Source organism: Sceloporus occidentalis, unplaced genomic scaffold, assembly GCF_023333645.1.
Source record: "Sceloporus occidentalis isolate IW3139 unplaced genomic scaffold, rSceOcc1.0.p SCAF_2, whole genome shotgun sequence".
Classification (NCBI taxonomy): Eukaryota; Metazoa; Chordata; class Lepidosauria; order Squamata; family Phrynosomatidae; genus Sceloporus; species Sceloporus occidentalis.
In genome coordinates this window covers 8,728,401-8,754,812 of record NW_028316982.1, presented here as the reverse complement: position 1 = coordinate 8,754,812, position 26,412 = coordinate 8,728,401, and the positions used below count along the sequence as shown (strand labels likewise).

Sequence of the window (26,412 nt, the reverse complement as noted above, 5' to 3'; positions counted from 1 at the left end):
AAGAAAAGCAGAGGCTGCTAAAAGAAGTCATTTCTGGCTACATTTCTATAGAAGTTTTCAAATAGTCTCTAGAAGAATGGTTTGGGCTTTTATTATTATTATGCAAGGCATACCTGATCTGGTTGTTTCATTTCACATGTACATATTGTTTGGTTTCAATAAAGTTTAACATGTTGACCTGCTCTTCTTTCTTTCTTTCTTTGTAGTGTAGAAACCTGTCCCTATTATTTCCACATTACATTTGCCTCTCACCTGACAAGTGTTTGCTTTCTTGGAGACTTCTTAGCATGCATGCATTTTGGGCGGGTTACAGACCGCCAAAAAATACGTATGGAATACGTATTAGGGTTAGGAAGGGGCGGTGCTTCCGCACCCCCCTAACCCTAGTACGTATTCCATACGTACATGGCGGCGCCCCTTCCACATGGGGGCCGCCATGTTTACGTATCGGACGCATAGCGTCCAGACGTGTCATGGCGCCTATGACGTCGCGAATGCGCCAGCGGTGCCTCACGACGTCACAGAGGCGCCGCAAGAAGGAGCTCCATTTTGGAGCTCTTTTTTGCTCCGCGCGGTGTGGCTGCTGCAGCTCCCACACGGAGCAAACAGCGGCGGCAGCAGACCGCCTCAAAGCGGCGGTCTATAACCCGCCTTGGTTTCTAAACCTGAAAACAAACTGATAAAAAAAGTACAGTGGGCAAGGTAAGTTTCCCAGTTCATTTCCCACACGATTCAAACTATAATGTAAAGATCACTTGCCACCTCCCATTCCTCAGCTCCAGTATGCCACTTTATCTGTTAAACCCACCTTAATAAACCACTCTGCAAAATCCCAAAAGGGTGTGACTTTCACAGATCACACTTTGCCTACACATGAACACAGGGCACAGGTGACTTACATAGAATTCCTACTTCATAGCCATGTTAGTCTGGAAAATCAGTGTGCAAAGGGATCTTGCAGACTAAATGAAAAGAACAAAGTTGGTAGCATGAGCTTTTGTAAACTTGAGCCTTCTTCCTCAGATGCTTTTGGATGTGTCTGAGGAAGTAGGCTCCAATCTACAAAAGCTCATGCTATCAACTTCTCTCTTTCAGTATCAAAGGTGTTGTAAGATCTTTTTAGAAGAGGCAGTGGTTAATGAGGAAGGAACTCAACCTAACATTCTATTACTAGGATCAAATCATCTCCTGTACCAAAGGCCCATCCAGACCTGTACAGCAAGAGTGGGGAACCGCTTTCGGCCTGAGGGCCACAATCAATTTCAGAGGTATTATGCTGGGGAGCCATTTCCCAAAGGTGCAGAGTCAAAAGCAAACATATAGGATCAAAGATACCAGCATGTTTTACTGCCTTAAGAATCATTTTAAAAACAGAAATCAGCATACAAACATTGGGAAACTTGAATGGTAATCTCATGAAGAGATGCAACTTCTGGGGAACCTAAGGGCCAGATCTGGATCTCAGGAGGACCAAATTCCACCTTCTGGGCTTAAGCTTCCCACTCCTGCTTTATGATGCACTCTCCAGGGTCTGTGACCAATATCTTGCATTGCCCCAAGATCCTTCAAATTGAAGCTGGACCCTTCTGTAAGCAAAACATTTGGCGTTCCACTGAACTATGGCTCTTCCACACATATGCTCTCTTCAGCCATTCTTTATGATAGGAAAGGCAACCTGGCAGCCTCTAGATCAGTGATGGTGATCCTTTTAGAGACTGAGTGCCCGAACAGCAACCCCAAACCCACTTATTTACTGCAAAGTGCCATGCCCTCTGGCTTTCTAGTGACAAACTCTGGTGAACTCTGTGTTGAGGCGACGGCACGTGTACCCACAGAGAGGGCTCTGAGTGCCACCTCTGGCACGCGTGCCATAGGTTCGGCATCACTGCTCTAGATGTTTTCAATTACAACTCCCAACAGCCTTAGAACACTGCAGCCAGCAGTCAGTCACGATGGAGAATGTAATCCAAAGCATCTGGGAGGCACGCACCATACTGTTGATCCCTGCATTAGGACCTACTGCACAGCAAGACCTGTGCCTCTTGTTTTAATTTCAATTTTTTAAAAAGCTTATGAGAAACCTAACTGAAGCCTCAAGTTTTCACCCAAATTAAGACACAACTATGAATCCACTCATAGTACTGGTCTGCTTTTGCTGCTCGCCACAGCCTTTTCCACCAGATCCTCCTCTGCTCATTGTGATGCCAAACCGGGCCTCTTCAGCTTCAGGAAACCTCCTCGCCCCCATCCTGAGATCAGACGGAAGGAGCCAAAACCCAGGAAAGCCTCTCTCCCTCACCAACCTGCCATGGTGAGCAGGGATGCAACATCAGCAACACATCATCTTTATTTACCAATGTTCTTTTTTTATTTCCAGTTTACGGTGAAAAGATGCTTTTGAATCTTCAATTAAATACTCCATAAAGAAAAAAAAAAGAAAAAAAAAGAAAAAATATTTACAAATTCACGTCACCGGTAATTGAATCCTTGTTTCATTTTTGTTTTGTGGTTTGTTTTGCTTGCTTTCCTTTTAATTAGACAAGCCCAAATCCTTATAACCATCCATCGCAGATGCAGAAGATCACCCTGCCGTGGCCTTGAGGTGGGTCTGGAGGGGAGAGGGATGCTGAGGGAGGCTAGGCCAAGGAACCAACACAGAACCGATGTATGGAGGGAAATATATGAAAGGGGGGGTAGAGCAGCTCTCCCATCTATCCCTCGTAATTTCAAATTCAAATTCAACTCTTCAGCAATTACTAAGGAAGGTGGATACTTGGGGGGAAATGTTGCCTCTCTTGAAAGGTGTTTTTTTTTAAAAAAAAAAAGAAAAGAAAAGAAAGAAAACCCCAAAAAACAACCATCCAGAGGTTTTGCGTTAATTCCAAGGCGGTGATCCAAGGGTGTGGGGGGAGGTGCAGGAGTACGTGGGCAAAGTCTGCAGAGAGCAGAGTTCTATCCTCTCAAACCTCAAAAGATTTAATAAGTCTATATTTATATTTTTATATATATATATTTATATATTTATATAATCTCTCTCTATATTTCAGCAATAACTGGCGGGGGGGGGGGGACCAGGCAGGGGAGCAAAGTCATCGGGCTCCTCCCTCCCCGCCCCACAACATCACCATCCCCTTCCCACAGACATGTGTTTCGGGTGCTTTGCACCTGTGAGAAATTGGGCCCCCGCTCAATTAAAATCATCCAGGTGCCATGGGGCATTGGCCTGGTGCTGGGGCAGGGAGGGCTCAGCGGAGTGCCCACAGCGACACCTACCTCCTTCAGCATCAATTTATTATCATCAAGACACAAACCGATACAGGCTGTTAAAACAAAACAAAAAATCCCAACCAAAAAAAGAAAGAAAAGAAAAGAAAAAAGGGGGAAAAGAAAAAAGTCCGGGGGAGGTATAGACAGCGGTACTCAGTCCTGTGTATCCTTCCCCACTCCACCCTTTACGGGAGTCCAAGGCTCCAGGGAAGGGTCAGAGCAGCCGGCAGGCTCAGTCCACCCTCCCTCCCCCAACGGGGGTGACTCAGTTGTTATCGGATTCGTCCTCAGCTTCACGCAACCAAGTGTAAAAGGCTGTGACCGACTTGAGGGCAACACCTTTTCCTTGCTGCTCGGCGGGGTCTTTGCTCGATTCCCACTTGTAGAAGGCTTCCTCTTTAATCACGTCCTCATCGTACAAGGCATCAAAGAAAATTCGGAGTAGATCTGGAAATGAGAGTGACAATATTGTTGTTGTTATGAGCCTTCAAGTCAACTCTAACTTACAGCAACCCTATCCTAGGGTTTTCCTGGCAAATGCAGTTAGAGGGAGCAAGATACCATATTCTATCAACACATTTTTTTTTGTGGGGAAAGTTGTTGTTGGAATAGGGCTGCACCTTGTTTTAAAAGAGAATCACAGTTCGTGAAAACACATCCCAAATATACAGAAGAGCTCTGGCTCCCCACATATTTTTGTGGGGCACAAGGCACTCACTACTGGAATAAAAAATGGTTGGGGAGCCTATGGTAGCCCATGGCCCATACGGTACCCAACTTGGCCATAAAGGCACCGTGATAATGGCAGGTTCAATTTTATGTGGGCAACTAGGGCCATTATTCATAAGAAGGGAAGGCCCAATCTGACCAATGTGAGTAATCAACTGTCTAAAAAAGACAAAGCCAGAGCTCTTCCGTGTATTTGAAATGTGGCTCAGTATCTGAGAGAGAAACACTTACTGGCTGGCTGGTCCAGCTTCACCACAAGGGCCTGTAAAGCGTAGAGAGCCTGCAGCTCCTTGTTTTCATCACTCAGGTATTTCTGCAGCATCTTGGCTCGGTTTTTAATCACAGCGCTGTCCATCCGGTAAGGATTCTCAACTGCAGTGGCAGGAAGGGGGAAAAGAGTGAAGCCAGATTATTTTTCAGCAAGTCTGGACTCATCCTAGCCCCAAAGCATTTGTGAGCAAACCTCCTATCCCACTTTCCTCACTCAAGCAGTATCCTACTCTTGTCATTTTTAATACTTTGATTTTAAGATTGGTATAACATGATCACTCCTGGATGTACCTGTAATCAATCTAGCTGCCATATTCTAAACCAGCTGGGAGTTTCTGGACTTAGTACAAAGTATAAAAATGAAATGTGACATTGGGCATCTGACAGGAGGCCAGGATGGCATCACCCTGCCCAATAGTTCAGGCAGGAATGCTTGCACTATCCACTAGTATTTCTGGGACCTGAGCTGAGCTCCCCACCACTGCTGAACTCCTGGTACGTATGACTGCAGTGCACTATAACAGTAACACGTGCCACACACATCAAATCCCAAAGGGTATTTGTCTGGGGTTCAAATTAGGGGCAGGTTTTACCTCCTGGCTCTCACTCTGATGAAATCTACAAATGCACTTGTCAGCTAAGCAGTAGAACAACATTTTTGATTGCAGTTGTGGCAAAATGGTTTGAATGTTGGGACTACAACCCTGGAGACTAGGGTTCGATTCCCTGCTCAGCCACGAAAACCACTAGATGACCTTGGACAAGTCAAATGCTCTCAGCTTCAGGGAAAGGTAATGGCAAACTTCATCTGAACAAATGCCAAGAAAATCCCATGATAGGGTTGCCTTAAGGTTGCCAGAAGTTGGAAATGAAGGCACACAACAACAACATCAAGCAACATGGAGCCCTGGTGGCGCAGTGGTTAAATGCCTGTACTGCAGCCATTCACTCGAAACCACAAGGTTGCGAGTTCAAGACCAGCAAAAGGGCCCAAGCTCGACTCAGGCTTGCATCCTTTCGAGGTCGCTAAAATGAGTACCCAGATTGTTGGGGGCAAATTAGCTTACTTGCTAATTAGCTTACTTGCTGTTCACCGCTATGATCTTTGGAATAGCGGTATATAAATAAAAAAAACAAAAACAAAACAAACAACATCCCCACTATCTCCCAGGACGAGGCAAGGCAGGAGAATCTCATAAGCCTGGACTGAGGTGAGCACAGCAGCATCAAGCTGCTTTGCTCTTTTAAGCTCCGCAGGCTCAAAAGCTGGAAGAGGACAGCAGAAGTTTTCCATGCAGTCAAGACTGGGCCTCAAGGGCCTCATGAAGGAACCTGGAGTTGACATAAATTGGCATCACAGCCAAGACTCCAATCTGCTCACTCAATGAAGAGGAGCAGTATTCAAAATGAGGCCCTGTGCTAGATACCAAGCCCAGGCATATCAGTGGATTCCACTCTCACAAATCTTTGCTTTTCTAATCATCCCACCCTTACTGTCTGTCCCTTCTGCCATTTCTGCCTCTTTACCATGACTACTTCACCTTCAGCATAACACATAAAACTAAACACAGCTCATTATCTATGGCCTGCCAGTTACCAATGCCATCATCATTCTACTGCTTATCATTTTGCATTCCAAAGTAAGCAGCCTAAAACTAATTTGCAGAGACAGTGGTAATGATGCTTGACTTGCTTGGAGCATAATGTTTCATAGGAACAGAGCAGGGGTGGACAAAAGTTCAGGCTTCCAGATGTTTGACTGCAACTCCCAGCAGTCCTAGCCAGCATACTGCTCTCTTTCAAACACACAAATAGGTAAAAGAAAATCATGTAACTATGCTTACAGACAACAGCTGAATGGCACACTGACATCATCAGAGCCCTGACAAACATATTGGATGAGACTTGCTGTTCACTCAGGTTTGCCTGTTGAAAGAAAAAATATGCAAAATCAATGGTCAGAAATGTATATCACTTGCTGACCTTAATGGCGCAGTGGTTAAATGCCTGTACTGCAGCCACTCACTCAAAACCATAATGTTGCGAGTTCAATACTAGCCAGGGCTCAAGCTTGACTCAGGCTTGCATCCTTCTGAGGTCACTAAAATGAGTGCCCAGATTGTTGGGGGCAATTAGCTTACAGTTGTAAACTGCTTAGACACTGTTAGTTCAGTATGAAACAATATATAAATGAAGCTGTTTTTTGTTTGTTTGTTTTGGTAAGAACCTGGAGATCTATTAAAAAAAAGAGAAAGCATTCTGCCAACAGCTTACACCTGTCTCCTTCATTTGATGCCCTGTGTCAGGCTACCTTTCTCACCTGCTACCAAGGATACAGCAACAGTGTTGCAGTCTGGTAGATGAACATTAACTGCCGCAGCGATAACTCAATTATCAGATAAGCAGAGGAAGTGAACACAGAGTTAATGAGCCCATTCCATGGGCAAAATACTAGAAATAGAGAGCAGAGTTTTTTCAGATTATATTAAACAACGTGCCTCATTCAGAATTAGGCCACTGGCAACATGTCACAGCCAAAATGGCTGTTGGTGAGCTGCAGTGGAAGTCCTCTGTACTGGATCACTCTAGCTGAGGCATGCATCTTTCCACTCAGGAGCAACCTCCAAGCCGTTCTCTGCTCCAGGAAGCTGCAACATTTCAAAAACCAGCCCTGAAAGTTTGGTACCACTACTGCCCTGAAATTCCCATGCTCCCTGTAATGCTGTCCAGCTGCCCCCTTTCCACTGCCAGGTAACACAGGAAAAATAATCCAGCAATTGTACCTAAAGAACATGTCCTTTGCTGAATGATCCTTTAGGCAGAATTGTTAAGCTCAGGCTAATGACTAGGAAATAAATGCAAAAGGCTCTGATTTATCTGTGCAGAAAGATGGGCTTTTGAAATGTCACTTAGACCACTAGCTCTCTCACATGCCTTCCAGCCCCACCCCGCCACTGGCCTGGGCAAGCTGCCCCCCTCCCAAAATCCTTACCTCTATCCAGTCATTTATTCTTTGGTTATTTGCATTCTCTTTTAATAATTTATCTAGTTGTTTGCACAGCTCTTCTGAAGTGAGCTCTTTGCGGCTGGGTGCATCTGAACTGTCACCCATTGTATACTCCACTTTCTGAAAACAAGGATAAAAAAAAGAATAGTGAGGGCAAGCAGCCCTAGCAAATGAAGGACACATCCAGAAACACATTTTACTTTAAAGAGACACTGGAGGCTGCATGGCTGTCAAACTTCACTTGTTTAGGTTTCAGGGGCTATGTTGTTTTGCTTACCTGCTCTGTGATGAACTTATTGACATCCTGGTCTTCTGGTAAAAACTCTTTCCAACTAAGGCCCCCTTCTCTCCACAGTGTCCCTGCCTTCTTGTGGCTCTGCAGAGAACAGGGACTTTCTTAGGTCAACTTTACAAAAGATACTCACAACCCCACCAACTCTACACTCTGCATGGAGCTGAAGTCTCTTTGACAAGAGAGTTGATGAGGCAGTTAACTGCAAATCTGAGTATGACACTTTATATTTTGTATACTTTGTAAGATACACACCTGAAAATGTCATGTGCAGAACTGTGCTCAGACAACACATAACTAGGTGCAGGGTCACCAACTATGAGCACTAAATTTAGTTCTAGAAAATGAAAAACACTTTCTGCCTGGGTACGAGACAGAATGCCACCATCATTCCCATCTACGAAGGCTTCCACACCAAGCAAATGGGACTGGAGAGACCAAATCACTTCCTTTGAAATAAAGTGTCAACCAACTGCTCCAGCACACAATGTGCTTTCCCTACATGTGAGAGCAGGGTGGGACAGAGCATGGAAAAAGTTATTCTTTTGACTGCCAGATCGCCAGTTCCCTAACTCAGTGTGGTCACTGGCTGAAGTACCGTAAATACTCGTGTACAAGTCAACCTCATGTATAAGTCGAGGGAAGGTTTTAGGATCAAAATCTTGGATTTTGATATGCTCCGTGGATAAGTCGAGAGCAGGATTTAGGAGACAGATTTTAAGACTGGCTTCGAAGTGCAAGTGGAGGGGAAAAAAGAGAAGCTTGGTTTTCAGAGGAAACGCAAGGAGGAGGAGGAGGAGAAGCAAAGGTTTGGAGATCACCTTGCAAACCGAGGGAAAATGGGGAAATGCAAAGAGGAAGCAAGGTTTGGAGATCAGCTTGCAAATGGAGAGAAAATGGGGAAATGCAAAGAGGAGAAAGAAAAGTTTGGAGATAGGATCAAGAAGGGAATCATTACATGCACACTCACACTGGTGCCTCGCAGCTCTTTCAGCAAGCGCTGCTGAGGCATGGAGAGTGGGACATCAGGGCTACTTTTTAAAGGAGCTTTATGAGCATTATTATTGTTTGTTGTTGTTGTTGTTGTTGTTAACTGTCCTCCAGTTGATCTCAAGCCATGGTAACTGTAATGACCCTTGTATAATTCGACCCCAGATTTTAGGGTCAATATTTGGGCATAAATTTCTCAACTTATAGTTTAGTATATATGGTAACTTTAGTAAATTTAAAAAAGGGGGGGAGCCAAAGGTGGTTCATGTACAAAGAATATTTTAATTACTGGTTAACTATAACAAGCTTCCCCAGAATCAAGAGACAATGTTAACTGGAGCATGAAGCACTCCAAAGGTTTTCTAAGGGGCAACCTGAGACCCTACAGCTGTTCTCTGACCAACTTTTTAAGATTCATTCCCAAATGAACAACTTACCATCCCTTTGCACAGCAGGCCCAGGATCTCCAGCAGCAGAGTCGTGGCCTTGCCAATGGGGACCAAGGGCTTGGCAATCTCCCTGAAAAGAAGCCCAGGGGACAGGTCATACACCAGAACCAAAGCATGAAAGCAAAAGAGGTACAAGACTCTAACTCACCTGAACAGCTCCTCCATGGGGATACCACCTTCTCTCAGAATGGGAGTAATGATTTCTGCCAGGTACAGCCATATATGAGGGATATCAATCTCCATGTCCTCACCTATCTCAAGGATCTCATGCAACCTGTGGGAAGTAAGGGAGGGATTTGTGTCATGGAAGTGGGTGCAGCCCAAGGGCTCCTGGGTACACAAACTCTCAAAGCTGCCTCTCCTTAGCCCTTACAGCCAGAAAAGCGCTCCTTTACCCTTTGTAGTACTGTTCCTTGGAGATGTTGCCTCCCTTAACCAACTGGTACAGCAGCAGTCCCATGTGCTCACGGGCAATGGTGCTTCGCTCGAGTGTGGACTCAATGCCATTCCGCACAAAGATGTAAAGCTGAGAAGGGCAGTTCAACTCCTGCACACACTGTAAGGCCTCCTGCAAGAAATGGGCAGAGAGGGAGAGAACTCAGCACAAACATTCTCATAGCAGACACCCTAAAGGCTGACCAAGCCCTGACATAAAACTTCTCACATTCAGCTGGTATCCAAAGGCTACAAAATGTGCAATGGGCCAAAGGTGCAGGCATCAAGATGCCCAGCTGGGCAATCCACTCCTAGCCGGTTGCCAGGCAGAAGACAACTTTAAATACTTAGTTCTCACAGTAGTATTTCACTGCCTGCACTCTGTCTGTCTGTCTGTCTGTGTGTGTGTAGAGGTGCATCTGTTTGTATGCTTATGGGGGAGGGTCTGATCCAGATCTTAGGGAAGTTACTTTTCTGTTGCTAATTGATTTGAAATTTTATTATCTGTCTTTTATTGCCCTTTGACCTTGGTCCCCAAGAAAGGGATTGGCCTCTGACTGCATTGATATCCCTCTACACCATCTTAATCAACAACAGAATAATATCTGAGATGAAGAGTCTAAAAATTGCTTAAATAAAATTAATGCCCAGTAAACCATATACAGCTTTCTCTCATCAAGGCTGCATCTACACTGCAAATTAATGCAGTTTTAACACTGCTTTAACTGCCTATGGAATCTTGGGATTTGTAGTTTGTTGTGGCATCAGAGCTCTCTGAGAAGGCTAAGTCTCTCACAAAACTACAGTTCCAGAATTCCATAGCACTGAGCCATGGCAGTTAAGGTGGTGTCAACCTGGATTATTTTGGTAGTGCAGATGCAGTCCAAGTTCTCCATTGCTCCCACTCTAGCCTCTCTTTCCTGGCATAGTTTCAAAGTACCACAATTGCTGGCCTTTGGCACAAACCTTCATGTCATTGATGTGCAGGTACTCCTCAATAATGGCTTTGGCCTTCTTCTCGAGTTCTTCTTCAGACAAGGCAGGCTTGGCAGGTAGTTCAGGGGCCACAGGCTCACGCTTTGCTGGGAAAGGAGAAAGGGAGATGGAAAGATCAGAGTTGTTCCCAGTACCAGAACAGGGAAGGGGCCATTGCATGCTCACCCCAACACCTTCCCACCACTCACCAGGCTCCCTACTTCGGTCCCGCTCCTCTGTCATGCTGGACACTTTGCGCACTGTCTCAACGACCCCTTGCCTTTCACGCTCCCGACTCCTGTCATCCATTTCCTTACTGAAGCTACGCTTCGTGAGAGGGGTTCTGTTTCTGTCGGAGCGCTCTGGTCTCTCTGATCGCTCAAGGCGCTCACCTCTCTCTGGTCGGTCACGCTCCAAGCGATCTCCTCGCTCACTGCCCTTCTCAGAACGGTCACGACTACTGCTGCTTCTGTAGGGAGATCAGGAAAGCTAGTACCCCCAGTCCTAATACAGACTTCAGAGAATCAACCCCTGCCCACCCAACAAGAAGTAAATCCAGAAAGGCATCATTTCTGCCTTTCAGGCTTTATGATTTCAGCCTGCAGGGATCTTGCTCAGTAGAAAAACAAGAAGAGAGAGGAAATTCCTCTTTAAGAGACTAAACAAAATCCCTAGATGGTATATAGTGTAGGGGAACACAAGGGGATAGAGTTCCAAGATGTTTTTCAGAGTAGAAGCAACAACATCATTTATCAGACTGGCAAGTGAAGTGAATGGGGTGATATTGTTTTGTCTTAATTACCATGCAGGAAGTCAAGAGAGATGAAATAATAAAGCAAGATGCTGGATGCTTTCTTTTCTCTGACAAATTAAGAATTTAAGTGGCAGTGCCTCTTCACATGTCTGCCAGCAATTCAGAGCTAAATGATCCATTCCAGCTAGCTAAAGAAAGTTGCAACACTCCTCTGAACAGATCTTGCCCCCCCCCCCCCAAAAAAAAAAAAACCCACTGGCTCCCATTTGTTCCAGATGAGCCAATATATGCTCCAACATACAGGGTGACTTAGCCGTACTTCTTCGAACAGGTCTGAGCAGGAAGGGAGAAAGACCTTTGACTGCAAGGAAGGCTGAGAATGAGACTGACCTTTGTACCACACGCCGCACATCTTGGCTCTCTACTGGAGCTGACTGCTGTAAGGCTGAGAAACGATTCAAGGTACTTGTGGCTGGCCGGTTGGAGTCAGATGCTAGGAAAAGGAAGTGGAGAGGTTAGAGGGCTAAGGTTCTGCATACATAACCCCAATTTCACAGCCCCTCTATTTCACCAGTTGACTTACCTGGTTCAGCTGGCTTGGCACCTGTACCACCACTGCTGCCTTTTCCCCAGCTCAGCCGCCCACCAGGTGCAAAGAGCTGATTATTAGTGTCGATTGAACCAGGCTGTGGGAGTAGGCAAAGCAAAGATGTTGGAATAATTTACCGATGAGAGGAAACAAACCCTAGACCTTCTTATTTAACAAAAGTAATACCTCTTATCTTAAAAATTCAAGCTTTAATGACAAGGCCTAGCCTGAAGAAGAAGAGCCCTCCCTCCAGTCCATCTGACATCATCTGGCCTCGCAGAGTGTGATTAGGCAGGCCCAACTCCATCAGGGCTAGCCGGAGCATCTGCCATGGTCCAGGCCTCAGAGGGAGAGAAGAACCACTGGACTTGATCCCCTTCCCTCCACCATCCTTTTCTCCTTTTGTGTCATGTCTTTTTAGATTATAAGCCTGAGGGCAGGGAACTATCTGAATCACTATCTGTAAGCCACTCTGAGAGACTTTGGGACTGAAGAGCAGGGTATAAATACCATGAATGAATGAATGAATGAATGAATGAATGAAGTTTCTAGGCTCTGTGAATCCATAACATTCATACTCCATAAATTATATTGACAACGAATTATGCATGGAGGTAGATAGGATTAGAGGTGTTTTATGGTATAAATAGCATGGTGGTTAAGACTAATAAACTACCTGGGATTGGGGGGTCACTCTGTCCTCCTTCAGGACCCTAGAAGGCTACATCCCCTGTTTTTACCTCCTGCACCCTTAACTCCACTCCTACCAAATTTGGATGTTCTGTAAAGAAGCTCCTAAAAATGGTCAGTAGCATCCCTGATGCCTGGGGAGGGGGACCACTATGGGCTATTTTGCTGGCTTTTGGTTACTTCCTGTTTGAAAAAATTAAATATACTGGAGACCTTAAAAAGAGAAGCCTCTCCTGCATCAAAACATGATAAAATGGCTGACAGTGCTCCATCTGAGGCTTTGGGGCACTGTAGGCAATACAAAGAGAGAAGCAAAAAATATTCTGGGACTCTTTGTGGGTTATGAGGGCTCTTGGGGGCACTGTGTACACCCTTGACGTAGTGCAGACTGGGTCAAGTAAACAATGTATTGAGTGAGGAATCATGAGAGTTCAAAAAAGCAGAAACCGTTTGCACAGGGCTTTCAACAGCCAGGATATGAGGAAAAATAGTCAACATATCAATATTACACCTATGTTTTCTCAGTCCTAGCCCCTAGTCGCCACCTGTATGTCCAATGTTGTCCTCACTGCTTGACCTCCATGTTTATATATTTAAAAAGAAACTACTCCCAAAACTTTTCTCCAATATTAAAGTTTAAAAGCTGAATTTTGGATGCAGAATAATGGCATATGAAAAAAGCTTGCATCCCTCAACGATTCTCAATTAATTTCTCATGACAGAAATGATGTTCCTTGGCACAATATTAGTTAACATCAGTACAATAGTATTCAAGGGAAGACATAAAAGCCTGCAAATCCAGTCTCCTGCTGACTCAGGCTGCCTTATGTCAACTTCTTTTTTGAAACTCTACCCAGTAATTACAACCCTAAAAATGCTGTCGATCAAAGTCTGGAAAATCAGTATGTAAAGGGATCTAGTAGCACCTTTGAGACTATCTGAAAGAAATAAGTTGGTAGCACAAGCTTTTGTAGACTTAAGCCTATTTCCTGAGATGCACAGGATGGAGTGGTAGGTCTAGAGAGAGACCTTTATAAGTGTTGTGTGTGGTGGAAAGTTAACTGAAATTCAGTGGACATTCTGCCACACAACCGGCTTATACAGATCTGTCTATGGACTCTCCACTCCACCCTGTGCGTCTCAGGAAATAGGCTTAAGTCTACCAAAGCTCGTCTACCAACTTCTTTGTTTCAGTTAATCTCAAAGGTGCCACTAGATTTTCCCTTTGCATAATGATTTTCCAGACTAACACAACCATGTCTTTGAAAATATGGAAAGGGCCACTCCTGTGATTATTTTTGTGGACTTCATTATTTTTTTAAAAAGAATTGTTATCAGCTTCGGCTGATATGCCAGCTGCGACCCTTCCTGGAGCCAGGTGATATAGAAACAGTAGTACATGCACTGGTAACCTCTTGGCTAGACTTCTATAATGCGTTCTACACGGGGCTACCCTTGTGCCAAGTTCGAAAACTCCAATGAGTACAAAACATGGCAGCCAGGCTGGCCACGGGTACATCTAGAGTCAACCACATTACACCTGTACTAAAACCTCTCCATTGACTGCCTATCCGTTTCCGAGCAAGGTACAAGGTGTTGGTTATCACCTTTAAAGCCCTACATGGCTTGGGTCCAGGCTACCTGCGGGAGTGCCTTCTTCCACATAATCCACCCCACACACTCAGGTCCTCTGAGAAAAACCTAACCTGCTACAACCAAAGACGACCAGATTGTCTGGGGTGACCCAGAGGACCTTCTCATCTGCCGCTCCTAGGCTCTGGAACGACCTGCCGGACGAGATCCGTCATATTACCACCCTTGACGCCTTTAAAAAGGCCGTTAAGACTGATCACTTCCAGCAGGCCTTTCCAGATTAACCTTTATAGACTAGCCTCCCCCACTAACATCATCTGTCCCGTTCCCCCCTAGGAAAAGAGATCTCTCTCCCTCCACTATTCTACCCACAATTTTACTAACTTCCTAACAGGAATGTTCTTTTAACTTATCTTGTTTTTTAATTTCTTTTTATAGTTTTTGATTAATGTTTTTATGGCTGTGGGGAGGGTTGGGATATGGAGTTGTTTCTTTTAATTGTAATTTTATTTCTACTACGTTTTATTGCTACTATGTTGTTTTTATGTTGTAATCTGCCTTGATTCCCTAGGAAAAAGGCGGAATATAAATAAATTATATTATTATTATTCCTCTGAAAAGGAGAAATAATAGGAGGCTGTGTAGGGCAATATACCATAGGCAGGGGGGCATTTCAGGCCAGGAGAGGTCTTTTTGCCAATAGTTAGGGACCTGGAAGTTGACTTCTGGGTCACTTCCTGTTGGAAAAAACACTTTTTCTGGGCCTATATTAGCCTAGAGAGGGCCAAGAACATAGCAAAATTGCCCTTTATATCTCCTAAGGACATTTGGGGCAGCCCCCCCAAAAATTAAAAATTGGAGGACATGAGCATCCAAGGTCCTCTGGGCCATAATTTCAACAACTGAACAACCCTGCTACAAAATGACATCTATTTCCTCTCCCTTTCAGTATTTAACACCTTACCTTAGTGATCTTGCTTAACCTGGTGGTGTCAATCGGTCTGTTTCCCTTGCTGATGGGAACAGTGTTCCAGCCATCATCCGAAACTAAGCTTCCTCGTCCACCTGTGGACATTGCAGCAAGTTAAGACCCTTCTCTGCCAAAGACCCAAGAGCACAACCTGCCCATATGCAGTGATTTTGTGTGTGTGTGTGTGTGTGTGTGTGTTTTTGCACATGCCCATGTGTGCATGGGGGAGGAGCATACAGTTACTACTTTTATTGGAGTGAGATAGCCTGATACCACAGTCTCTCTGGTTCAAGAACTTAAGAGAGTCCTGCCACATCAGACCCCACTGGTCTTCTCTGGTACAGCATCCTGTTTTCTAAACTGGGCAACCAGATGCCTCTCTGAGCAGCCCACAGGAAGAGATGGGAAGCAATTACTCTCCCACCCATTACCAACCTATATTCAGTAACACTCCATGCTTACAAGTTTTTTTAGCCACTATGGTTAAATGTAACCCATCCTCTATGAATTTATCTAATCTCCTTTAAAGAAAGACAGTGGCCACTAATACAATTTGTGGAAACCAATTCCATAAATGAATGTTGTGTAGCAGCTTCCCTTTCTCCCACCCTCCCTTTCACATACCTCCCCCCCCCCCTCCGCCCAGCTACAATTAAAACTGCTCTCCCTCTTCCAAATGCTTTAAGCAGTTGGTTCCTATAATATTGAATCTAGAAACTGAGAGCCACCTACCCACTCTGGTCTTGAACTCACCTATGGATGGTGGGCCTGGAGGCCCTCTCCTCTTATCCTGCTTGGACATCAACTGCTGCACTTTAATATGCTCACGGTGCTCCTCCATTTCAGCTTCCTTGTGGATCTGGTCAATGGTCTTGGGGCCCTGGTCTCCTCTCCTTGGCACCCAACTATTCTGCAAGAGGCATCGAGAAAGCAAGGGAGAGAGATTACAGCACCCAGAACACTTGACCGCATGAAAGCCAAGAAGTGAAACAGGACAGAGTAACCCGTACACCTCTTGCACTGGATGGGACTAATTCCCACTGGGTTCCCTTTTTTCAAAACCAGCCTCATCAATGCTTATTCTCATTGACAACTAAACACACACATTTTATTCCTCTGTCCCCTATCACTATTGTGCATTGTGTATTAGGTAACAGTACACACTAGCAGTAACATGTTGGTTCTGAATCTCTGACAGACCTTAGCAGGATCTTAAGTGTAGGAATAGTAATAATGGACGGTGGTGGGGTGCCTCTCTGACATAAACACTGCTTGGCAGGTGCCCAGGGAACAGGACTGCCCTGTTTCCTGTTGCCCTCCTTCCCCAGCAGACTGCTGCTCCCCCATTACTCTTTGCAATTCACACTGTGATTCCAAAGCATTGTGTTCTTTCTGGGGTGCAGCTCTATGTATAATAAGAGTGAACATAAAGAAGTTGTACATGCTCCCTGTCAGCTCCTTCTCCTGTGTTGCAACTAAGCATGTAGCAGCCTTAGGCACAGGGAGGGTCAGCATTGGGAGCCTTCCTGCATTAAATACAGCTGCGAGTGATACTATCAGCCCATCGCCTTAGCCGCACAAGCCAAGGCTACAGGCTAGCACGGTGTCTAAGGGGCTAAAGAATGTTGGGCTTGGGCAGTCATCAACCCATTTAGATTGTCCTGAGAGGGAAAGGCAAGTCTTGCACCTTACCCGGAGTCAGGCTAGCCTATCCCAGGAAGGGAGGGTGGAGCTCTCATCTAGCCTAGCCCAGGGGCCACAGGGCACACTAACAGTCTGCACCTTACCCGTCTGAGGTCAATCACATCCTGCAGCATGAAGCGGATACGTGAAGATGTTTTCTTCTCCTTGATTATCTTCTCCATCTGGTTGAAGTACTGATCCATTCGAGGCTGGGCAGAGGGAGGAGGAAGAGGAGAAGTGAGAAACACTGGAGAAAGCACTGCAGTCCCAAGCACAACAGCCTGAGGGGGTTAATAGGGATGGGAACAACAACAAAAAAGTTCCTTAACCAACATTGCCAGGAGGAATAGCCTCATGCTGGGATTCATGTATGTATTTGGGGGGGGGGGGGGGGCAGTCACTTTGCAAGTCCTTTACACAAGTTCTTCTTCAGAGAAACTCAGTTTCATAGTGTGTGTCACTATACATTTAGATTCCCAATCAGGCACAGTGGCCAGGGGAAGGAGAATTGAGGAAACAGGTACAGCCCATGGGTTATCAACTTACCATTCCTACTCTAACTACATCTGAAGCAAGGGCTGTTAGAGATAGCAGAAGGCATAAAGTAACTGGTTCTGTAGACCATGCTCCACACCAAACTCTAAGGCTGAGATCCTATATTGGAACTGCATAGCATGGGTCTCTACATGTGGGGTTACAGATTAAATGTGTTACTGAAACTCTTGTATTAATGACAATTTTGGCACAACTAAGACACCAAATGCACTATGAAAAATGCACATCCACGTACAAGGTGCATCTATGTGAATCTGCATGTGCAATATGCCTCACATGCACAACGCCACCTGAATGAAATGTGGATGTTCCAATCAGACAAAAACGTCCACCTGTTTCCACAGGGGAACTTCTACAAGTGAAAGGCACAAGTAGAATTCCACTCTAAGTATGATAGCAGGATGCCATGGGATTTGTAGCCTTTCTGCTACAAAACCATCCTTTTCAACACAGACTTTTCTAGGAGGACACCTGGCCCCTAACATGTCAAGAGGGATTACCCTCCCCACCCCAGCTGTGAATAATTACCTTGGCTTTTTCAAAGTCCAAATCTTTGCCAATAGTGGTAAGTAGCCGACATAAACACTCGAGCGACTCCTCGTCATGGTTTTTGAGCAGTTTCACCACACAGTCATGCATGATGGCTTCTGTCAACATCTTCAGCTTAAACAGCTCCCCAATAAACTTGATGTTGCCTAGAGAGCGCCTCCGAGCCTTATCCCGGGCCTCATCCAGCTCCTCTTTCAGGCGAGCTCTTTCCTCAGGCTGTGAATAGAATGGGATGGAGCTTTACATACTATTTGACCTGGAAACCTTGAGGGTCAGTCTTACTTCAACCTCAGTCTTTTAATTCCATAAACAGGCATGTATTTATTCATTACACTGCCATCCCACATTTCTTTCCATAACCTCAAGGCAGAATACATGGTTCTCCCCTCTACTTTATCCCCACTGAAAGAATGCACGTAACCCAAGGTCCCCCCAAATTAATTTCCTTGCTTAGTGGGAACTAGAATTGGATTCCTCAAATCCCAATTCCCAACATTTTTATCACTGGAAAACACATTCCCCTCCTCACCCTCATTTAATAACTAATTCATATCCCACCTTACAGTTTACAGTGATATGTATGATCCTGACTTCCACATTTAGCTTCACAACATCTCTGTGAGATAGTCAAGCAGAAAGATATGAGACTGGTCACTCCATGAGCATCATGGCTGCTGGCAGTTTTGCATGTAGATGCCTCAACATTCAATCTGCTGTTTTAACCCAGCCTAATAACTTTCTAATATGCTGGGCTGGCTTTTTCCTCTGACCATTTGGCCAAGTATAAAGCATACACCTCCCCTTCTCTGAGTAAGACAGGACCTCCTGCCCTCCCACTTAACAGATGACATTCAGATTCATCTCCCTGGCCCAGAAACTGAAGCTCCACTAACTCCAGGGTTTGAGTACCACTCACACCAGCTGTGTCGTCCATTTCTTTCTGCTTCTTCTCAAAAATCTCATCGTCATCCTTGTCTTTCTCAAACTCTTTCTGGCATCGATTCAGGAGTACCTTGCGAAAGTTGACCATCACAGTTGGTTTGTCAGTAGTGGGGACTTTTAGCTAAAGAAGGAACACACATGAACCCACAGTGAGAAGAGATGTCAGACAGCTGTTTGCCCAACGCTGGCAGCAACATGGCCTACAATTTCCAATTAGGTCTCCAGTGCAACAATATCTGGCTATCTTTCTAAGGTCAAATGGCAGAAAGCATGTCACAAAGCACAGAGCAAGGCCTCAAGTGTACAACAGAAATGTTAGGACACATTCCCAAGAATAGGAGTTCAGTTTATATAGTAGGACAATCTAGATCTCATGGCTGCAGAGGAATGTCTGAAAACAAGTTGGCACTTTCTACTAAAATGGAATTCTAGTAGAATTAGACAGTTTCCTTCTTTTTGGTCTCAATGGCTGCCCGTAGACTCTAGAACTCCCTTTCCAGGAAGGTCAGAATGGCATCAACCTTGTTGTCCTTCCGTCAGGGATTCACACACTCAGGAGCATTCAAATTCCTATCAGAGCAATGGAGTGCCCCCCAACTCTTCCTGAAGATGTCCATTCTTGGAAGTGGGATGGAATGTATTTTGTATAGGGCAAGCTTAATGACCCATCAAGCCCTGGGCTACCAGGGTGGACTGTCAACAGCTCACCAAGGGCCCTTCAAAGGTAGATGTTCATTGGTACTGTAAGGAAACATGCTTAGTAACTGAACTGTGGCCCTGGGCTAAGGGTAAGTTCCACATCTCTCTGTATCTAGAAAAGGATCTGAGTTTCTCTATGTTCCAGAGAGCACTGACAAAAACAGGGCAACAGCCTGGATTACTCACCCCCATAAGGCAACGGCACATGTTGGCATAGGCAACTGAGAAGTTTGGCTCGGAGATGGCCTTCTCAAAGATGAGGTCAATGACACCCTTGAGACGTTCCTCTGTGTCGATAGACAGCTCAGTGACCTGTTTCATCAGCTGCTGGAACATCTGCGGTGTCAGCTTGTTCAGAATGCTGCGCACACGCCGGAACAATTCCTAGGGTAAGGGGAGAGCAAGACATGCTGAGTGAATGAGAAGAGTGCCCTACACAAATCCTGTCTGCTCCATCCATTCTTGACCTCTAAAGGTATGGCTATAGCACACAGAAGAGCTCAGAAACCTACCTAAGAGGCTAGACATTTCACATAGCCCCACCTGCATGAAAATGGCTGCAATGACAGTTTGTCAAAACAAACTTATCAGGTCAGGAAAATTTGTCAGGTGAGGGTAGGAGGAAAAGGGTAAAAAGAGTAGGCATTTCATTCTAGGGAATCAAAGAAGACCCTTGTCCCTTTCTCTGAGGCAGGCATAGACAGCAGAGTAACAGCATCCTAAAATTATCAGTACCAAGATGGATGACGATGATAATGAAAGTATAAATACTAGAAGACATACACACATCAGCTGTCTTGCAGTACCAAAACAATCGGTAGCACATTTGTTAAGAAAGACAAAATCAATTGTACCCATTCATTTTTGTAAATTAGTCAAAACTGGGATGGGCAACAGGTGATCTGTATGCAGCCCCTTGTCTATATTTGATGCCCCAAGGAGGTAAAAAGAGCCACCTCTCCTTTAAAACAACATGTGTAAGAAGCATGCACCTATTTTTAAGCTTAATATCACCTCTGGAATTTCTATGAAACTTGAAAGTGAGATGTGTGCTACCCAAGCATCTTTTTTTAAAGGGGAACCATCCTGTTTTGTTAATGCACCTTTCAGGACTGTAGGTTAGCTCCCTTCGTGACTGTAGCATAGCAGTAGGATATAGCTTTCTGGTGAGCAAGGGGAGAGGGCTTGCATATTCTGAAGGGGCTAATATGCCTCCAAATTCCATTCACTTACTTATGTGTTGAGGGGAGGGGGGTGGACGGGGACAACAACAACAACAGTAAGCTTTACATCTGTTTTTATTTTCCATTGTGAATTAATGAAAGATGCAAAGATTTGACTTTCAGAATTCCAGATCAAATTTAGGATCTTAATCACTGAACCAGGCCTTGAACTCAAATAATGAGTCCTTGTATCGCCCTCAATTTTGTACTGATTATAAAGCTTTTTGTTCATTTTCTAAAACCTGTATCCCTTTTGCAGACTAATATTCTAGTCAGCAGAATACTGACAAAACCTGAAAATCAGGAGCTACAGCTACAAGTCACAGGACCATTTACCTACCTGAGTTTTTACATTTTCAGGATCCTCTGGTTCAGTTGCCCGCTTACTGCTGGGCTTCCAGGCCTTCTCAGCCTTATTGAGCTTGACATCTTCGTTCAGAGACACTGCGGCAATAATTTTCCGAGGCTCTTTCCGTAGGCTTTGCTGCGAACGGCGTTGTCCTGGCCCTGGAGGCTTTGGAGGCAAGGGTCAGGGAATGAGGTGGTGTCAGCCTTTCCCAGGCAACCCCCATTCCATGACACTTTAAGTAAGTCAGCAATGGCACTGCCAGAGCTTGGATGAACCACTTTACCAAGAAACTGTATGAAACTAATTTCTTTTTGGCAGTACCAACTGCCAATACAGTTCCTCAGCGCTTAACAAGAAGAGCCCTCCCATGGCATCTGTTTCCATCTGGCCTGGGAGGGAGTAAAAAGACAGGCTCAACACCATCGGGCCTATCCTTAAGAAGCAGAATCCTCCCTCCAGTCCATCTACCTTGGTCCAGGCCTCAGAGGGAGAGAAGAACTGCTGGACCTGATCCCATTCCCACCACCATTCCCTTCTTCTTCTGTGTTGTGTCTTTTTAGACTGTAAGCCTGAGGGCAGGGAACCATCTAACCATCTAATTAAAAATAATAATTGTAAGACGCTCTGATAGCTTTTAAGGCTGAAGAGCGGGGTATAAATACCATGCCTCTCCAATACGTCCACGGATTAAGATCTCCTATTGGGAAGGGGGATCACCTCCATGTTCCGCCAGTGAGGGAAATGAGAAAGAGCCACCTCAGTTGTGGCACCCCAACTGTGGAATGCTCTTCCCACCAGGAGGTCCAAGAGGCATCAATGCTCATGTCATTTAGCTTCCACATTAAAACCTTTGGTCCACGTTAATCCAACTCAGACTGTTACCAGTTTTAACATCTTTAACATCTGTTTTAACTCATTATATATCTTTTAATACATTTTTATCTTATTTAAATTATCTTAGTGCTTTTTTAAAACCTGTTTCAATGCTATTTGTAAGCAACCCTGAAATCTCTTGATTTAGGGCTTGAAATATTTAAATATATAATAAACATTTAGATAAAAAATTAAATGTATAGGATGCACAGGTGTTTCTCCAGTACCTGCAGCTCATTCTATCAGCTGTAGTGTATGACACATGTACTGTGTTGCTTTTAAAGAGGAGGAGGAGAAGGGAAAAGACTTTTAAAAGAAAGAAGTTAATGTGGGAGCAATAGCTCCTATTAGGTTTGAGAGAATGGTCCTGGGGAGGCCCTTGTAGACAGACAGGGAATATGCAAGGCAAGGCATCTATGTGGGAGCCAGAGCCCCCCCATGAGTCATTCTCTCCATGCAAGCCCAAATATCTCCATTTTTCCCTGCAGTCCCTCTCAAAATGGTGAAGGAAATAGTGCTGCATCACTTCATATCGCTGTTTGGAGAGGTACTACTAACTAAGGGTAGTAGGGATTCTGAGTGCATCTGGGGGAATTTTCACATTTTTACAAAGCCTTCTGTATGGCTCAGGGCACAAATGTCCCAAAAATTGCACTGAAAAAAATGGGGGAGGGGGTTCCCCAGGAGCCACACACAGCCTAGGGGGAGCATTATTATTATTATTATTATTATTAAAGTTTATTTATAAAGCGCTAATATAATGAAGCAGTGGAAAAACTCAAGTACAAATTGGAACACAATGGTAATAAACAAGAGAGCAGCCAGCAACAACAGCATATAATGGGTGGTTTAGCAGGGTGGCCAACATGCCATGTTCATCTGTCCTGGCAACACTCCAAACCCTTGGCACTGCAAGGACTATGCTAGTCTGCTACTCAACAAATTGAGCTCCAACAGAAAGTGCTGCCTATCTGCTCAGATCCTCAGTTCCATCACAGGGTTATCAGTGGCCCAGACACGATGGCACTAACTAGGAGTTCATCACACAGGCAGAGGTGACAGCAAATAGCTCTCAGAATGTAGACATGCCTTGATGGTACGTACCGGTCCACGGTTGGGTGGGTTCGGCCAGCCCAGATTGGCAAAAGAAGGTGTGAAGTCTGGTCCACAATTCATAGTGCTGAGGCGGACAGGGTCCAAGGGTCGCAAGGGCATTTTATTTGCCTGTTAAGCCACAGGGCAGAGAAAACAAAACACCAAATAAGGCAGAGATTTTGAGACCCTAAGGTTGCACAACTAAAATAATCAGATAAGCAGCTTCCCTTTAGGCATGTGTCAAGTTCTATCTCTCCAGAATTACAGCTTGATGCTAACCAGAATGCCACTTGCCTGTTGCGATTTACAGTGGGATCTGCACATCTGCTAAAGTCAGGGCTGCAAGATCTCCATGAAAGTGTAAAAATCACAAATAAAAAAATCACTATTTTTTTACCTGAGAAAACACCTCTCTAGGAATTTCTAGGCCTTCTGGTACAACTCTATGGTGAACATCTGCCAGACAGTGACCACAGAATTGCACTGGAGAACCAACAAATGCCCAGAGAAGTGTTTTCTTTAGGAATCTCTAGGTCCTCTAGCGCAGGTCTATGGTCAACTTTCAGAAGAGTCATACTGGAGGACCTAGAAATTCCTTGAGAGAACATATTAATCAAATCTGTGAATAATCAAATCTGCAAAAACTTGAAGCCACAAATGTGAAGAGCTGACTGTATATAGCTATTTTCTTCATCCCCATGGGTAATATCTAACTTGTGCAGCTCTCCAGATATCATAAGTAAGCTGTAGTTGGGAGGAAACAATGGCGTGTGCACTGATGGCGCGCTCACTGCGCCACATGCACAAGCCCCATTGTTTTTAATAGGGCTCGAGCATACGTGTTTTTTCCCTTATGCGGGGATGGTGTTGGTGGTGCAGAACAAATCCTCCACATAAGGGAAGGGGCCACTAGCACAGTCATGTAAGAAAGAGAGAGGGAAAGCTGCCATTAGACATCTGGTGAATCCACAAGGCAGTGGAGGACTGACCTTTTCCAGGACCACATCACTGATATGAGGCAACCCTTCAGGCTTCTGCATACTAGCAAAGATGAACTGGAAACCCAGCAAGAACTCCCGGTCGTACCTCTTCTTTTCTTCTGGGTTCAGGGGTTTCCACTGCTCTGTTTAGGGAAGGAATATGAAGAGTGCCACATATAAAACACCTTGCTTCTTTTATCCAAGGCAAGTTTTGGAACCACCTGTTGCAGTTCAGAAAAGGGCTATCTTCAATAAAAGGGCAACGTGAGGTGTTCATCTATAAGCACCATAGGAGACCCACATAGTTTTAACAACTGAAAACTTTGTGTTTGAACAACTCTGCCTCTCCCTGAATATGTGATGTCTTGTCCATGGTCTCATGGTCCATCACAATGTAAGATTTAGGAACCATCTCATGATCTTTTATCTCTTATCCAACTTGGAAGCCTGAGGATAGGTAAGGGACACTGTTGCACCTCCTGTGGAGGACCTTAGAAGCCCAGTTTTACTGTGAGGATGACCCCTACTCCCACCCCCAGTTTTACAGATGGATGGAAGGACTGCCAGACGGTGACAGAAAACTTGCTATGGCAAGCAAACCAATGAACCAATAACTATCATCTTCCCCAAATAATAATAATAATAATAATAATGAAGTTTATTTATATTTCCCGCCTCTCCCACAGATCGAGGCGGGATTACATCATTAAAATGATACATAATACAAAATACAATCAATAAAACACTAATACTGAATGCTCCTACCCTCCTTCTTTGTGTCCTTCCTTGACCTTCCAACACTTGTACTCATACCTCCTGATCTTCTAACATCATCTTGAGTCTTCAGTACTGACTAGTAGAGCTATATGCAGAGACTGCTATGCTTCTCTGTTCTGTACAACACCTTACAGCCACAGATGGTGAGATTTTAATCATGCACAGATTCTTAATGACACTATACATATGTCAAAAAAGCCTCTTTGTGCCTTTGATGGCCTCAAAGTCCAAGAATGAGTTTGCTGTTGTTAGCTACCTTTTACTCATGGTAACCCTGTGAATGAGACATCTCCAAGCCCCCTATCCTCTACCTCTCTGCTCAGGTCCTGTAGGTTCTGGCCTGTGACCTCCCTGATGGAGTCTTATCCATCTGGCATGGGTTGTTCCTCTTTTTCTACTGCCCTCTACCTTCCCCTGCATCATTGTCTTTTCTAATGAGTCATGCCATCTCATGATGTGGCTGAAGTATGACATTTTTAATTCAGTTATCTTAACATCCAGGGAGAGTTCAAGCTTGATTTGTTCTATGGCCCAACTGTTTGTCTTTTTGACTGTCCAAAAGCATCCTCAGCACTCTTCTGCAGCATATCTTGAATGAATGAATTTTCTTCCTATCTGCTTTTTTCACTATCCAGCTCTCACATCTGTATATGATAATAGGGAATACAATGGCTTGGACAATTCTAACTTTAGTGTTCAGCTGTATATTTTTCACTTTACAGGTGGCCAATACCTGACCACGCATCCTCAGCGAGTCACTACATCTGCACAACAAAACAGACTTCAGCTTTTCTTTGTCAGAGAAAACTATGGATGCAATGAACTGCTATAGTTTCTCTTCCTTATGAGATAACTTATTCTCCTTGTTCTGTCCCTCCCAGCATCCAGCATAGCCACAGTTATACTTTTGTTCTCATTAGAAAGGAAAAGCTAAGCCTGTTCTGAAGGGGAGAAGCTGACACAATCACAGCAGTGAGAAGGTTTCCAGTTTATTGGAAGGAAGGCAATCAGTGGAAAGCGGCTGCCAAGCCTAAAATATGTGATACCAGCTGTTGGAAACAGGTGCTAATACAGTCATATGAGAGACTTCTGTAAACAAGATGCCCTACTAAATAGGGAAAAATGTGATCTGGTCCTTACTGGATCTTAAACATCCATGTTGACTGGACGGGTGGAGGGGAATTCCTGTGAAGGAAGTGCTGCAAACCAAGGAAAACCAATATTTTATATAGAGTAAGATGCCTGCTCAGATCCTCAAACTCCATCATAGTGTGTCAGTGGCCCAGACACGATGGCTCAAAATGGGAGGTCATCACAGAAGACTCAATAAGACGACATTAGAAAGAAAAAAGTAAAGATAGGAATCACGTTGCCCACAGCAGACCTACCTTCCTTGTAGCGGTACTTCTGATCTGCCTGCTTGAGCTTCTCAGGATCTAGTTTATCCTCTTTCTCTTCCCATGTCTCCTCAGCCTCCTCCTGGGATCGAACTGGGGCTGGCTCCTCAGGCTCTGGGGCTGGCTCAGGCGGCTTGTTCTCTGTCTCAGAGCCACCCTCACTGACCTAAGAATGGACGAAGAAGAGAATCTGTGAACAACTAGATTACAGGCAGCCTGCATGTTATGCAAATGATCCATTCCAGGACCCTTCGCGTAACACGATTTTAGCATAAAACCT

General features: G+C 44.7%; 1 protein-coding gene and 2 non-coding genes across 17 annotated transcripts in view; all 3 read right to left on the bottom strand.

The window, feature by feature from the left end:
- Nucleotides 1-2,817: 2,817 nt before the first annotated feature.
- The window catches only part of EIF4G1 (eukaryotic translation initiation factor 4 gamma 1), a 104,089-nt gene continuing 80,494 nt past the window's right edge, over nt 2,818-26,412 (bottom strand). For 13 of the 15 annotated variants that reach the window (XM_089508693.1, XM_089508692.1, XM_089508694.1 and 10 more), the window contains 22 exons: nt 26,124-26,298; nt 23,968-24,101; nt 22,988-23,107; nt 21,002-21,175; nt 19,625-19,822; nt 18,714-18,860; nt 17,777-18,013; nt 16,798-16,902; nt 15,764-15,920; nt 15,005-15,105; nt 11,752-11,854; nt 11,559-11,661; nt 10,624-10,883; nt 10,406-10,521; nt 9,400-9,572; nt 9,153-9,278; nt 8,993-9,074; nt 7,551-7,649; nt 7,259-7,393; nt 6,111-6,192; nt 4,228-4,368; nt 2,818-3,714 (listed from right to left, as the gene is read on the bottom strand). In XM_089508693.1, the coding sequence (XP_089364819.1) occupies nt 3,533-3,714; nt 4,228-4,368; nt 6,111-6,192; nt 7,259-7,393; nt 7,551-7,649; nt 8,993-9,074; nt 9,153-9,278; nt 9,400-9,572; nt 10,406-10,521; nt 10,624-10,883; nt 11,559-11,661; nt 11,752-11,854; nt 15,005-15,105; nt 15,764-15,920; nt 16,798-16,902; nt 17,777-18,013; nt 18,714-18,860; nt 19,625-19,822; nt 21,002-21,175; nt 22,988-23,107; nt 23,968-24,101; nt 26,124-26,298 (3,150 nt within the window). In that variant the 3' untranslated portion in view covers nt 2,818-3,532. The remainder of the gene's footprint in view (nt 3,715-4,227; nt 4,369-6,110; nt 6,193-7,258; nt 7,394-7,550; nt 7,650-8,992; nt 9,075-9,152; nt 9,279-9,399; nt 9,573-10,405; nt 10,522-10,623; nt 10,884-11,558; nt 11,662-11,751; nt 11,855-15,004; nt 15,106-15,763; nt 15,921-16,797; nt 16,903-17,776; nt 18,014-18,713; nt 18,861-19,624; nt 19,823-21,001; nt 21,176-22,987; nt 23,108-23,967; nt 24,102-26,123; nt 26,299-26,412) is intronic. The other 2 variants (XM_089508703.1, XM_089508702.1) reach the window with 2 other exon arrangements.
- LOC149317945 (small nucleolar RNA SNORD66) lies at nt 22,855-22,932 on the bottom strand. Its single transcript, XR_016280335.1, has one exon. It is a non-coding gene; the product is annotated as a small nucleolar RNA SNORD66 (small nucleolar RNA).
- On the bottom strand, nt 25,978-26,056 carry LOC149317944 (small nucleolar RNA SNORD66). The gene has a single exon (XR_016280334.1). It is a non-coding gene; the product is annotated as a small nucleolar RNA SNORD66 (small nucleolar RNA).